This window comes from Vicugna pacos, chromosome 5 (genome assembly GCF_048564905.1).
Source record: "Vicugna pacos chromosome 5, VicPac4, whole genome shotgun sequence".
In the NCBI taxonomy this organism is placed as follows: Eukaryota; Metazoa; Chordata; class Mammalia; order Artiodactyla; family Camelidae; genus Vicugna; species Vicugna pacos.
The window spans coordinates 78403442-78417289 of NC_132991.1; the positions used below are offsets into that span (position 1 = coordinate 78403442).

At 46.4% G+C, this 13848-nt stretch overlaps 1 protein-coding gene and 1 long non-coding RNA gene across 2 annotated transcripts; both read right to left on the reverse strand.

Moving 5' to 3' along the window:
• Positions 1-671: 671 nt before the first annotated feature.
• On the reverse strand, positions 672-12112 carry LOC140696471 (uncharacterized). The gene is made up of 3 exons (XR_012072870.1): positions 12022-12112; positions 10645-10772; positions 672-838 (listed from the first exon to the last, which is right to left on the reverse strand). It is a non-coding gene; the product is annotated as an uncharacterized lncRNA (long non-coding RNA).
• Positions 12113-13011: 899 nt separating this feature from the next.
• TNP1 (transition protein 1) lies at positions 13012-13642 on the reverse strand. Its single transcript, XM_006207272.3, has 2 exons — positions 13458-13642; positions 13012-13247 (listed from the first exon to the last, which is right to left on the reverse strand). Exons 1-2 carry the CDS (start codon positions 13594-13596, stop codon positions 13219-13221), a joined length of 168 nt encoding a protein of 55 aa, XP_006207334.1. The 5' UTR covers positions 13597-13642; the 3' UTR covers positions 13012-13218.
• Positions 13643-13848: the final 206 nt, after the last annotated feature.

A 13848-nucleotide genomic window follows, 5' to 3' on the forward strand; every position in this document is an offset into this window, starting at 1 on the left:
GCTTTTTTAAATAGGGTGACTTAACTAATAAAATGGGCTTATTAGAAAGTAGAATGTGGATCTCTTCTCCTGGTACACCTTAAACTTTGAAAGAAGGTACATAGGTAGCCAATGTGATAAGGCAGGAAACCAAAATATGTGGTGGATCTATGGGGGAAGAACAGCCAGATTCTTATAATTTTCTGACTGTGTGATGATGCATTCGTTTACTAGGGCTGACATTGCAAAATGCCGCAGATTGTGTAGCTTGAACAACATGAAAATTATTTTCTCACAGTTCTAGAGGCTAGAAGTCCAAAATTAAGATGTCAGCTGGCTTGGTTGGTTTCTTTGGAGGCTTCTCTTTTTGGTTTGCAGATGGCCACCCTCTTGCTGCCTCTTGACATGACATGTGCGTGCACATCCTGTGTGTCCAAATTCCCTCTTCTTAAAAGTTCACCAGTCAGATTGGATTAAGGCCCACCCTAAAGTCCTCATTTTTGCTTAATTATGTCTTTAAAGGCCCTATCTCCAAATATAGTCATATTCTGAGGTACTGGAGGTTAGGGCTTCAACATATGAATTGCCAGTAGGGGCACAATTCAACCCATAACAGATGGAATGCCTAAAACAACTGAGGGAATGAATCTATGAGGACTAATTAGAGGTCAGTAAGGTAGCTGGATGCATAATAAGTATGTGAAAGTCTAGAGCTTTATTGCATAGGAGTATTAACTTATCGAAAATTACGATGGAAAAAAGACACCATTCTTAATAGTCATGCATCTTCAGTCCAAGAATGCTTCCACGCAGGGCGGAGAGGAAGGCCATCTCATGGGTCAGGGCTTCATTTGGTCACCTGAGCACAGAAAGAGCACAGCTTGCAACCAGAATCTCAGGAAAGATCTTATAAAAATATTCCAAGCCTCTTGCCCTTAGACTTCTAACCAGAGGAGCTCAAACCCAGAGTATGCTGCTGCTGGGTGAGACATAAAAGCCTCACCATTCCTCTGGGTCCTCATTCCTTTGTCAGTGAGGCCACACGTTCTCAAAAATCTCCTAGTCCAATCATCTCTGCTCTAACATGGAGACATGTTAACACAGGAAATACTACCCTTACATGAAAAAAAAAAAAAACCCCAAACCCTTTTCCTCCTGGCAACCACATCTCAAGATCAGAAGCCAGTCTTTACTTTCCATTTATATCATTAAAACTCTTATTCGGGCAATTTCCTCAGAACAAAGAGACTCTCTATACTAAAGGACTGTTGATGTTTCCATTTCGTGCCAGATAGAAATTGCTTGCAGCTTGCAGAAATTAAAAAAAAAAGTTAATTACAGAAGTAATGTGTAATAAAATTCAAACAATATAGATAAATCAAAAGTCTTCTTTGTTCACCACTTAATTTTATTCTTCTCCCCAGAGATGATCACTGTCAACAGCTTGGTGCAAGTATTTTAAAAATGTATAAAATTATGTCTGTGTGTGGGTACACATATGTGTATTTGTCTCCATGTATATATAAATGTTCATATACACATACCTTATTTTCACATATAAAATTCTATCCTCTTCCCTGGGGAAGAGGGGGTATCATACTGTATGTATTGTCTTGCTACTTCCTTTTTTTTCTAATCTCTCCATATCAGTGCATATATGTACTTGTGGATCTATGCACATATGCATGTGTATTCACTTCTTAACTGTTATAGTTAACTTAACTATATCATGGTATAGATGTAATTTGCTTTACTTGTCTGGTCCCCGTGGGTGTACTATAAGAGGAGAGACCCACGTTAGTTTTCGCAGCAGGCCCACTTTTATGAGTCCAGTCACTGTATGTGAGTCTTGTTAACTTGCTAATTGCTGTGACTGTTTTGGAATGCTTCTTGTGTAGAGATGTAAAGATTTCTCTAGAATAGATGCCCAGAGTGGAAATTTCTGGGTCCAAGAATTTGCCCATTTGCATTTTTAATAGATCAGCTTTTAAGCTTTTGTTTATTTTTGGTTTCAGCTTCTACCCTTCAAGGTTTCAAAAATCTTAGGACCCGAGTTTCTGCATGGCCAGCTCAGACACAGCCCTTGGCTCTTCTCACAGTGAATGTGTGCCCACATGACATTGTTTAGTTTGTCACGATTTTCTTCCTCAGACTAGACCTTAGAACCAGGACCTGGCTCCTCACTCATATTCTAAATCTAAAGTCTCCCTTTATGATGCGTTAACCTCATGATACTGCCCTCCGTTTTCTGATTAGAGTCAAATCTCAGTATGCTATATATATACTGGAGGGTGACTTATAGGCACATAACTTGGTACAGATTAATACCAATCAGAATGAAATGTCAGGTTTATGTTTCACCCTTTGGCTAGCTCTGCCACCTCTGTCAGTCCTGAGCCTGGAGGTTGCTGAGTTCTTTCCAGTGGTGATATAGTTATGAACCTTCCCAAATGTGGATCCAAGCTTTTCTCCCTGCTGCCACTTGGCCACTGAGGCTGGTTGCTCACTCTCTCAGTTCCATCAGTAGAATCTTCTACATTCCTGTCGTCCCCCAACCTACACCTTGGAGCCCTTCAGTATGCTCTCTGGTCAGATTAGCGTGAGTCCAAGTTTTGAAAGACACGCTTCCCCACAACTCCATCCTTTCCTAAGGCAGAATCTCCTTATTTTGTGCTAACAGACATGCATCTTTCTGGGCCTCACCAGCTCCCCAGAATTCAACTCTCTTCCGGTCTGGTCAACCGGAAGCTTTCTCAGATACAACTTTACAGTTGCAAGGTGGCTGCATTTGCAATAAGAGCAAAATTTAGCATGTGATTGAGAAAGTATTATTAATAAATACTTGTATTTAACAAACACTTACTGGGTAATTCAGGTGAACGTGGGGAATACGATGTTTGGCGAGAAAGAAATAAACAAACCCAAACCATGACCTCCAGCTTTATGAAACTTGCTGTCAAAAGATTACACAAGAAGAGAATCATGAATGTGAATAGTGATGCTAAAGAGCATGCATGTGTGTTGCAGTCGTGGAGTGGACCTGACCTAGCCAGTGGTGGGGAAAAGTGGTAAAAACAGCTGCTCTAACACAGTCCCTTACTAACAGTTCTTTTTCCTGAGTTTGGTCAGAACTGGCAAGTCCAGGTTTTTCGAACTCCTGTTCAGTGCCCTTTTCTACTCCACCATGCAGACTTGGACTTGGCCCTCATTTTCTTATTTAAACATGAGATCGGTCTAGAACTCTGAAGTCCCTTCTGTCTGAAATATTATTTATCTTCCTCCTCCTGGTGGAGACATATGTGGTCACGTGCCAGCAGCATCACCTACATCCAACTGCCATCCATTCAATACGTGCTTGTTGAGCAACTATTATGTGCCAGGCACCGTACTAGGGGCTGGACATACAAAGGAGTACAAACATCCTGCTGCCTGCTCTCATGGGAGTGTCCCAGCCTGGAGTACCAGTTCGGGTTCATGGAGACCTCCTTTAGCCTTTTTGACCAAATCAGTACATTTAGGACTTAGGTATTAGGAACTGAGTAAAATTAAGAACTCTTGATATACATTCAATAATCCCCCAGTGAGTTAGTGGGGAGAATATTGTCTCAACCTGAGAGGCCCTATAATGAGCAACGTGGGTGAGACAGAACTGACAATGGTTCTGTCTTCAGGGAAATTATGTTCCGTTAGAGCCATGAGACCATACCCAAGTAGTTATAAAATTGTTGCATCCAGGGAGGACTTCTAGAAGGGCAAACACACTGAGATGGAAACTCAGTGAAAAAGCCCATTCATTTCTGGCTGGTGGATTAGGAAAGACTCTTGGAAGCATGTGTTAAAATATGGGAGGAATGTTAGAGAGGTGATAGAAACAAAAGAGGTCTCTTCCCAGAGAGGAGCCTCCTCTGGGTCTCTGGCCTAACTTCCTTGCAGTTGAAACCAGGGAAAGTCAAACTGACCCAGAAAAAGAAGGAGCTCCCTCATCTCTGGGGGCCTTGGGGGGTCTCTCCCATTTGTTTCCCACCTGTTCAGCAGGGGTGAGGGCTGTCTGTGCTGTGGGCAGGGACATGGAGAAGATGGCCCCAGGAGGGATCTCTGAGGGGCCTTTGACATTTTGAGTCTTTTAGTTAGGAACCCAAGGCATGGAAAGTGGAACCTCTTTAAGCCCAAATGGCTTTAAAAATGAATTTTAGTTAAACTCTGAGCTAACAGAAATAGGAAAGAGACATCTCTCTTTTCCCAAGTCTCTGCTCTTTGTCCACACCTGTCCCCCATCACAGGACACCTCCACTGGCCCTTGCAACACCCAGGCTGGGCACCAGGCCAGCCTTTCTTAGATGAAATCCAGGCTGCCAGGTCACCCCACCCACCACTGTCCCCCCAGCCCAAGGCCCCACCCTGCCCTCTCCTGGGAGACACAAAGGGCTTCTGTGACTCAGGCTGGAGCTCACAATTCTCCTCTTTCTTTCTAGCAACACAGACTGTGGCCGTGGGGCGCATCTTGTGGTGGTCACTCTGCCTCGCTCACTGTGTTGCAACTAGTGTGAAGCTTTCTGCTCCCCAGTCTTCGGGGCCACCCCTCTAGACCTACAGTTTTGTTTCACTCCAGTGCAGACCCTTTTGCAGGAGTTTCAGGGGTCCCTGTTTGGTCCCAGGTGAAGTTAAGGCGGGTGGGTGCAGGGCTGTTCTGGAGAGGAACTAATATTTATAAAGCACTTGCGACGTACTTGCACCAGGTGTGGTGCGAGCTGTTTGGCATTCAGATCTTATACAGATCCTCTTGGTGGTCCTTGAAGAAGGTGTTTTTAACCCAGCCATGTATAAGTGACAAAGATTCAGAAAAGCTGGGAAACTTGCCAAGATCATGTTATTTTCCGGTGGTTGTGGCAAGATTTGAGTCTAGAACTGGCTGTTGCCAAAGGCTTTGGTTTTTCTGTTATAATTCATTGCGTGGGGTTTGAATCAATTGGCCCTGCCTTTACTAGGTTGAGAAGAGAAATGTTGTTGGCTTCTGCTCCTTCCTGTCTCTCATTCCCCAAGCATCCTAATGTGCTTATATCAAAATTCCCCTTCACTTTGGACACTGGGATGGTCTGGTTTTGGGGAGACTGGGGCATTGTGGGGCACATTGGAGGACAGGGTCCTAGTCCAGCCTCTACCACTAACTGCCATCTTAAGCGTGTCCTTTCCAGTCTCTAGGCCTCAATTCCTCCACCTGTAAAAGGCCACAGCCTAGTGGTTACACACACAGACATGGAACAGACAGCCTGGTTCGAATCCCAGCTCTGCTGCTCACCAGCCGTGTGGCCTTGGACAAATCGCTTGGTCTCACTCACCTCTAAAACAGAGGTCATAATTGTATCTACTTTATGGGGTCGTGCTGAGGGTGAAAGAAGTTAATATGTATGAAGCTCTTAGGAGACCATTTGGTGTAAGTGCTATTACTATAACTATTCCTAGATGTAACATTTCTAAAACAACATAGTTAGAAGTTAAAGCTGAGTACCACCGCTTTGAATTCTTCTCTCCTTTTTGACTGTGTGTGTGTGTGTGTGTGTGAGTTAGCAGGTAGATGTGAGTAGATCACGGTGATAATCAGATATCAAGTTATCCCCCCCCCCGTGTGTGACATATAGATCTTCTTGATATGACAAACAGAACAAGCATTTTTAATTTGTATATTATACGTTTATAAGCCAACCAGCTTTGAGCCCATTCAGTAGGAGCCAAAATTGTCTGGGTAGAAGAAGATACACAGCTATAGACTGGTGGGCAGTTCTGGCCCCAGACATCCAGGGAAGCAATGATTTATGCACATCAAGGTCCATAAAGACCAGGAGAAAAACAAGAATAACACAACAGAGCACGGCAACCACCTCCCAAACCTCTGGACCTAAAGGATCCAGTTAAGACAGTAGGCACATGTGTATCAGCGTGTGGTTGAGGGTTGGAAAGCTGAGGCTAGATGGTGGGCTTTATTCATCTCTCTGCGGTGCTGGCTGAACACAGGGCCTGGCTTGGTAGGCGCTGCTGTAAAGGAAGAGAGCAGGAAGCGTAGGGCATGAGGAGCTACTGAGCTGTGCAAATCCAGAGGACCTTTGGCCAGCTCTGTCCAACAGAAATATAACATAAGTCACATTTATGTTTTTCAATTTTCTCATAGCCACATTTTAAAAAGCTAAAGAAAAAAAAAAGAAACATGTAAAATCAATTTTAGTGTTTTTATTTAATCTAGCATGACTAAAATATTATTTCAATATACAGTCAATGTGAAAAATTATTAATGAGATGTCTTTTTTTGTTTTATACTAAGTCTTTGAAGCAAGTATATGTGTTACGGTGAGAACATATCTCAGTTCGAGCCACCCACATCTCAAGTGCATAGCAGCTGCATGTGGCCAGTGGCTCCTGTACTGGACAGCCTAGACCCAAACCCTTGAGAGCTTCTATGCTAAACCAACCAGAACATGTCTTGCTTCTTTGGTGTCTGGAGTGGAAGGAGGGAAAGAAGGAAATTGTTCTTCTTAGGAGTCAAACAGGAGAAGATGGAGTCCCCCCCTGAGCCCAGGGCTTCCTTCACACAATTTACATGACTGTACTCTTGATTTTCATGGAGATCCTAGACGTGTTTACTTTCTCTGAGCCATGAATATAAAACGTGCACTCTGGGGAATAGAACTTATGCACCCCACCCCCCACCCCAGCAGCAGCCCTGCGTGTGGCTCTGGGACTGGCTCTCTCCTTGCTCTCCCATTTGCTGTTAATTCTTTCAATATGGGGAAAAATTGGAGTGGAGAATGAAGCCAACTTATGGTTCTGGCAGTGAAAGTGAAATGTATGTTATAGGTTCTAAGCAAGTTCTTTGTGCTAAGATGGCAGTCTTACAGGAAAATCTGCAAGACATAAGGGTGTTCACACATTTAGGGATTCAAGAAAGTGTCTGTTGTGTGTGCAGGATGCTGAGTTTTTACCCTATGAGCAAGTCCCCTGGAATTGCTTGCATCACAGGAACATAATTCCTTGCCCCCTGTGCCTGGCTGGTTGGCATGCAGCTTCCCTTCTTGGTAACAGTTCCTCAATTTTCTTTCTGGGATCAACCCTGCACCCCTGTAACACAAGCTTGACCATCATTTTCTCTCTCTGGCACCCTGAATTTTCAGGGGAGTGATGTAAGAATGGAAAACAACTGGAGCCATTTCAGTGCAGGGAGGGCGCCCTTGAGTTCCTGCCTGCTTCCTGCCTGGCTCCCATCACGGAGCCTACTTGTCCAGCTTTTCCTTCTATTCCCTAAGCAATGCCACACCCTTCCAGGAGATTCCATTTCCCCCTCTTTTAAGTTAGTTGGAATCTGTTTCTGCTGTTCTCCTCCAAATGCACACCTTGAGCCACAGGTGGGCTGTGGTCTAACCCAGGATCTGCAGCCAAGGGGAGCAGAGAGAAAAGGAAAAGGGGAAAGATTGAGTCGTCAAACCAGAGATTCTCTTTCTAGCCTCTAGTGGGGGCAGTGGTGGGAGAGGCATCTCTGTTGGCAGAGCGATTTCTCCCCCCTTCTCTCACTTCTTTCTTTTTATATCCCTAGGAAGTACCACCCCCATGTTCTGAAATGATATGGCCTGCCCATGGTTCAGAGGGGCAGAGAAACCCTCTATCCATGTTCTATGATGCCACTGCTTTCTAGTCCTGAGAAGTCATCAGAGGGATGGGCGCTTCTGGGCTACATTTATTTAATCCAATCCTTTAGAATCGTAGGATTTTTTTTTTTAAAAGAATTGGGATAGATGTTAGAGAAAGCCCCAGAGAAGAGCAAAGAATTGCTGTGGAAGTTCGGGCAGAACTGAGCTGGACCTGCTCTTTGAGCCTTCCAGCCAAGTGTTCTATAACTCTTCACTACTCGTAATGTGGTCCCTGGACCATCAGAGTCAGAGCCACCTGGGAGCTCCTTAGACATGCAGAATCTCGGGGCCACCCTGCACCTACAGAATTAGAATCTGCATTTCATCAGATGATTCCAGGTGATACTATGCAGGTGAATGTTTCCAAAGCATCTTGTATACCTCGTGTGATATTGTTCTTCTGTGTTCCTGAAGGAAAGAGTAAGTCATAAATCAAGGTCCTGTTTTCAGTCCTGTTGAGAAGCACTCCCTTCTTCAGAGCTTCCATTCTGAGGCACTTTGGTGGCTGGTCCCTGCAACTTGGAAAATTCAAGCTCTTTATGTCTGTTCAATGAAAACCACTAGCGCGTTAGACCTAGGACTTCATAGATAATTAATTGCAGAGATACTTGTCTGCTGCTGATGGGAGAAATAAACACTCCTAATCATGTGAGTTTATTCATCCATCCTCAGTCCTTTTCATCATGCTCAGATTTTACTTTTCACAAGTTAGAAGATTGATTGATTGATTTTTTTGATGGATTCATTGATTTGTTTCCCAAGAAACAATGGCTATTGGTATGCCCAGATGTGATCCTTCTGCCCTTCACTTGGGGATGGCTTGGCTCCTGGTCTCAGGAGTTTATAGTCTAGTTGGAGATATAAGATCTTCCTCAACTCCTTAATTTTATGGGAGGGCAAAATAAGCCACAGGGAGATGTAGATGCTTCCTGATCTCAGGATCTGTCCTAGGCAAAGGATCAGGAGAGAGAGAGACTCTGGGTCACAGTGGGAATCTGAGCTCTCTGCAGAGCACAGGGCCCCACTGGGGAATCTGTCCATATGTGTGACACCCAGAGACTACCACAGGAAGCAGGGTCATGAGTCAGGGCCAGACAGACACAATGACACCTCCAAGGCCGGTTCAAAGGGAGAGAGGTGAGGGCAGCCAACTCCACTCAAGACCTATAATTTACAGTATTTTATATTCTAACAAGCCCACTGTGTGGTAGATGTTATGGCTGACATTTTATAGATAAGGAAGATGAGGCTTAGAGAGGTTGGAAAATTTACCTAAGATTATATGGCCCAATATTAGAACCATTGCCTATCTGCATTAGCCTACCCTGCTGGCTGTCCAGAGATGCCTCACTCCCCGAGGTCAGGCATGGTTATGGAGATGGTAAAGCTGGGCCTTAGGAAGAGATGAAATGACCCCAGCTGCAGAGGGGAGGTGTGAAAAGGCTGGAAATAAAGCATGAGAGGTGGATGAAGGTCACAAGGTGAGAGGAGCTGGCTGTTGGAACCCAGGCACTGGGGTTTCACTTCTGGACCCCTTTCCTGGCTACTGTGCTCCATGGAGAAGACTGTCATCTACACCACTTTTGGGACACTGAGCTGAAGGGCAGGAGTGGCTGTAGGGCTCCGACTGGGGAGAGGTCTCACACTGGACTGATAAAAGGCTGGAGAGGGAGGATGGTTTGGGGGATGCAGAAGAGAGGAGAGGCTCTCTTGGAGCCAAGCAACCAGCTTCCTCACTTGTTAACCTGGTGAGGTGGACCGGCCTGGTGACTAGGGGGACCTGGTGCTCCTGGACATGTGGTTCTTTCTCTAGGGGGTGGGGAGGATGGGGAGGAGTGAGTGATGACTCAGACTGCAGAGCCAGGCTGGGCTGTCCTCTGGTCTCAAAGGACAGACCTTGGGGTGACCCTGAGAGCTGAGCCCCCAGCCATGTCGGACTTGCACCGCCCACCCCCAGGGCATCAGAGCGCCCCCCCCCACCCCGGCTGTTGCTTCTGTGCCCTCACTTCCTCACACAGCCGTGAGCACTTCTCCAGAACTTCCTGTTTGCCTGAGGCTGCTCACGCACAGTCGGTCCCACCTGGGGTGATCTGACAAAGCCCAGGGCGAGAGGTGGGAGTCAGCTGTGTCCTCCCCTTAGCTCCTCTGGGCTCTCTCCACCCACACGTGTGTCCTCTGGGATCACTCTCATCAGACCTCAAGGTCAGTGGGGCAGAGGTCCTGTGCCCAAGTCAGCTCACAAGAAGGTCAAGGTGACCCAGAAAGGCTTATGGTCAAAATCCTTAACTTAAAAAAAATTTTTTTTCTTATTTTTGACTTTCCAAAAAGGCCAAGTAAGTGATGACTTAAGGACATGGTGTTCCAGAGAAAACTGGAGACAGGAACAGAGTCCCCTTGGTGAGGGAGACGGAGAAAAATCACACAGAAGGTGAGGTCTTCTAGTGGCACCAAGGTCAAAAGCCCCCTGTTTTCTTTCCCTACAGGGGCCTGCCTGGTGGGGGCTGGGCCTGCAGGAGCTGTCAACAGGGAGATGGAATGAATGTTCCTGGAGGGCAGGGACCAAGTCAACACCAGGGCTGGAAAATGTCCAGCCTGTGGGCCTGGAAAATGTTCTTACTGCAAAACAGAGTTTTCTGGGCTGCTCCCAATCCTTCCACACCTGTCTAAGAGGGCAGACTGAAGTCACCAGGCAAGGATCTGGCTGCCCTGACCGCCTTGAGCTGTTCACCACCTCATCCTAAATATTGATCAACACTGTCTTAGAACATTAGGTCTGGGAATCTTAAGATCCTGCAAATGACATGAACACATGCTCTTGAGTTGAGAGTTCAGGAGCCCTGAGTAACTGGGTTCGGGGTTTTCCTGCTAGTCACTTCCCAAGGGACTTGGTCCTGTGACAACAAGTGAGGGAAGACAAATAGGACGCTGAAGTGGCAGACTTCTAGAAGTCCAAGGAAAGAGCAAATTTTGCCTACCAGGTTGTGCTACCTACCACCATTAGTTTCTCAGAGCTCTTCTCCAACATTCTCTGCCCCTTGATGTCTGCGTCACCTGCGATTCGTTCCCTGCTGCCTTCTGGTTGAGTCTGGCCACTGGAAGCATCAGGAGGAGACTGGAGGGCTGGAGGAGAGGAATGGTAGGGCGTTTCTGAGACTGGCAGTGGCTGTGTTCCTTCCTACTACAGCTTTTACCAAGAGGGCCATCTGCCACCCTCCTTCACCCAACACACAGTTTTGGCTCCCATGGGGCTCCTGTGACTATTTCATCCTTTGCCTCTTCACAACCATTGTTGCCAGGCTCTAGAGGTCTTTGGGTCCCCACCAGGATCTGCTTTCCTGGGGGATCCTGATGAACACAGGATGACTTCCTGGTTAATGTAAGTTTCTCAGGGAAAGAACATTTTGCACTATTTCACTGTTCTGCTGACTTCCCTACAGGACAGCTTGTCTTTGCCCGTCTTAGCAATCTGAAAGGTGGCAGGGAAAAGATCAAGTGGAGAACGTGGTGCGAAGGGGTGAGCTGTGAGCGAAAGCACTTGAAGGCTCCTGGCACACAGCCACAGCAGGGAGTGGCAAGAGCAAAAGTTGGGAACAAGCAGGTGGGAAGGGATGCAGGGTACTAGAAGGCAAGAGGAAGAGACACAGGTGTGTGGCCCAGATTGTGGGGCATGTGGTCCAGCAAACAAACTCCTAACTTCAGCTTGACTTCAGGCTTTGCCTCAGCACGGAGAAATGCCCGGCCCGAGGCATTTCTCTATCCCAGGCAGGCTTGCTCTTTTGGCCCCATGGGGGTGTTCTGACTGTACTCCCCAGTAGCTGATGAATTGGAAGAATGTACAGCCAGAGCAGCAAAAGCTTGGCATTACAATAAATGGACTATGTGTGTTGCAAGGAGCTTTCAGGCTTTCTTTATATGGAGACTAAAGGAACTCCCAAAAGGCACAAGAGAATGTGAGGGCTGGTTGTTTCTGATTAGGGGTTCCAGTTGAATCTGTTAAAAAGCTTTGTGCAGTCACACTGTGGACATATATTTAAGAAACTTCTAGTCTGAGTTTGATTTGGAAAATAAAGGACAAAAGGAATATTTAAGAGGTAAAACTGTGGAAGATGAGGATTATGAAGGGATATTTCTTTACAAAAGTGGGAACTGAAAAAATTAGGTGGGAAATAAGTCTGATGTTTTTGAAGTGTCTGGGCACCTGATGCTGACTTAGCTCTCAAACAGTATGTGCCTTCTCTAGGGCTAGGAAACAGGACAAAACAACTCACTTCATGAGCTGGTCTTTTCTCATCCTTTTCTGTTACACTACTAGAATCTAACCCACAGGGACAGCCTTTGTTCCCCTCCCAACATCCCAGTGCTGACACACCTCCAGGGAACTCAGAGTCAATGGTCTCATTGAGAATACGTGGAGCTCTGCACAGAAAGGCTCCCTTTCCTTGCTTCGTCACTGGTCCCACGTCTCACTCCCCCCACTGTTGGAAACTTCATGTCTGGCCTCACGCTCCTCTCATTCCTTCCGGCTTATATCCTTTCCTGGTTGCTTCCCCAGAATCCAAGTGGGTGGCTTGGTTCTGCGGGTGGCTTGGTTTCAATGTCTCAATTCCTCCCTGTGCCACCCTGGAACTGCCTCTGAGGCAACAGGAAGCACTCATTAAAAATATTGCTGGATGCTGAGAGGAGGTGTCAGATCCTTGGAGACTACATAAACCATATCAGAACTCAAGGTCAAGGTGAAGTGAGGGCTACAGCAAAGGACTGTTTTTCCCTGCCAATACGGTCCACCCAGACTGAGGTCATTCCTACTTCCAGACACACCTGACTAAGGTTCATTTATGACATCAGAGTCACACCATCTGGTGTGAAATCTCCCAGGCAGGATCCCTGCCACCAGTCTTGTCCATCTCAAACCCAGCATAGCTCTTATAAACACCGTGCTGGCCTCTGCCTACTAATCATGCCCATAAAACCAGATGAATTAGAAACACTGTCCACCTCGGGGACATGCCTTTGGCTTTAGTTTAGCTCTTGGTTTGGGGATCATGGTTTGGTGTCTCCATGCTATAAGCCTCTTGACAAATTGGCACTCTGATGTGTTTCTCTCATTTCTTTTATCCCCTCTCCTCCTTTCTATGTTGGGGAGGGAGAGAGTACATCGAGATCAAGACCTAAATGTGGTGATGGCACATGGCCAGAGTTGGGGCACAGGGAGAGAGAGTTGCAAGAACAAATTGCTTTGATATTCTCCAAGTCATGTTCTATGGTTTCATACCTGCTAATTCTTCCCCAAGTCTGCCCAGCTCAGGAAAGTGGGCTCAGCTCTGCCCATTTCCCAAGCCAAAGAGCAAAGGAAACATGCTTTTCAGTTTTCAAAATTTTATTGAGATGTTGAGGAGAAACAGCCAACATATACATTCCTCATTTCATCGCGATTGGCATTTTACCCACACGATAAGCTCTTCTCTGTCTTTGCTCTAACTTCAGGTCTCCTTGGCAGTCCCCCTTCTGTTCTCTGTTGCTGCCTGGTGTCGTTTGAAGTCCACCAGGGCAGAGCCCCCTGGTGTAGTCACAAGTGGGAGCGGTAATTGCGATTGGCTGTAGGGAAAGGACAAATTTGCAATAGGGACGCCTGTAGAACATACCCATTCATCCCCTTCCTGCCCAAATGTGAGCCTAATTCAAAATGAAATTCTCAGCCTGAGGTTTCAGGGTCCTATGAGAGCTAACTCCAAGAGGGAGGGCCCACTGGCTAACAATATCCCCCTCACCCCTGTTTGATGGCTCCCCAGCTTATCCCTCACTCACCATCATCGCACCGTTTTCTACTCTTCAGGCTGCCCTTCCGGTATTTTCTTTTGCTACCACCTCTCTTGACTCCCTTGTGAGGAGCTCGGTTCTTGCCCCTCCTCATACCATGACTTTTAAATTTGCGGCTGGTCGACATTGTACTTTCTGCCAAAGTGAGGGGCTTTGCAGGGCCCGGAGACCCCGAGTCTGGGTATTTAAAGCCTTAGCCATTGTGACTGTGAAAGGGGCGTGGCTGAGCAGGTGGGCAGGTCTCCACTGTGATGTCACCAGCCTTTGTTACACTTTGCTAATATATGAGAAATAAGGTGGCCCCCCTACTGCAGCTCAAGGCTACCCTCAACTTTGAGGTTTTTTTTTTTAATGTTAAATGAGGCTTTCCAGACAGGTG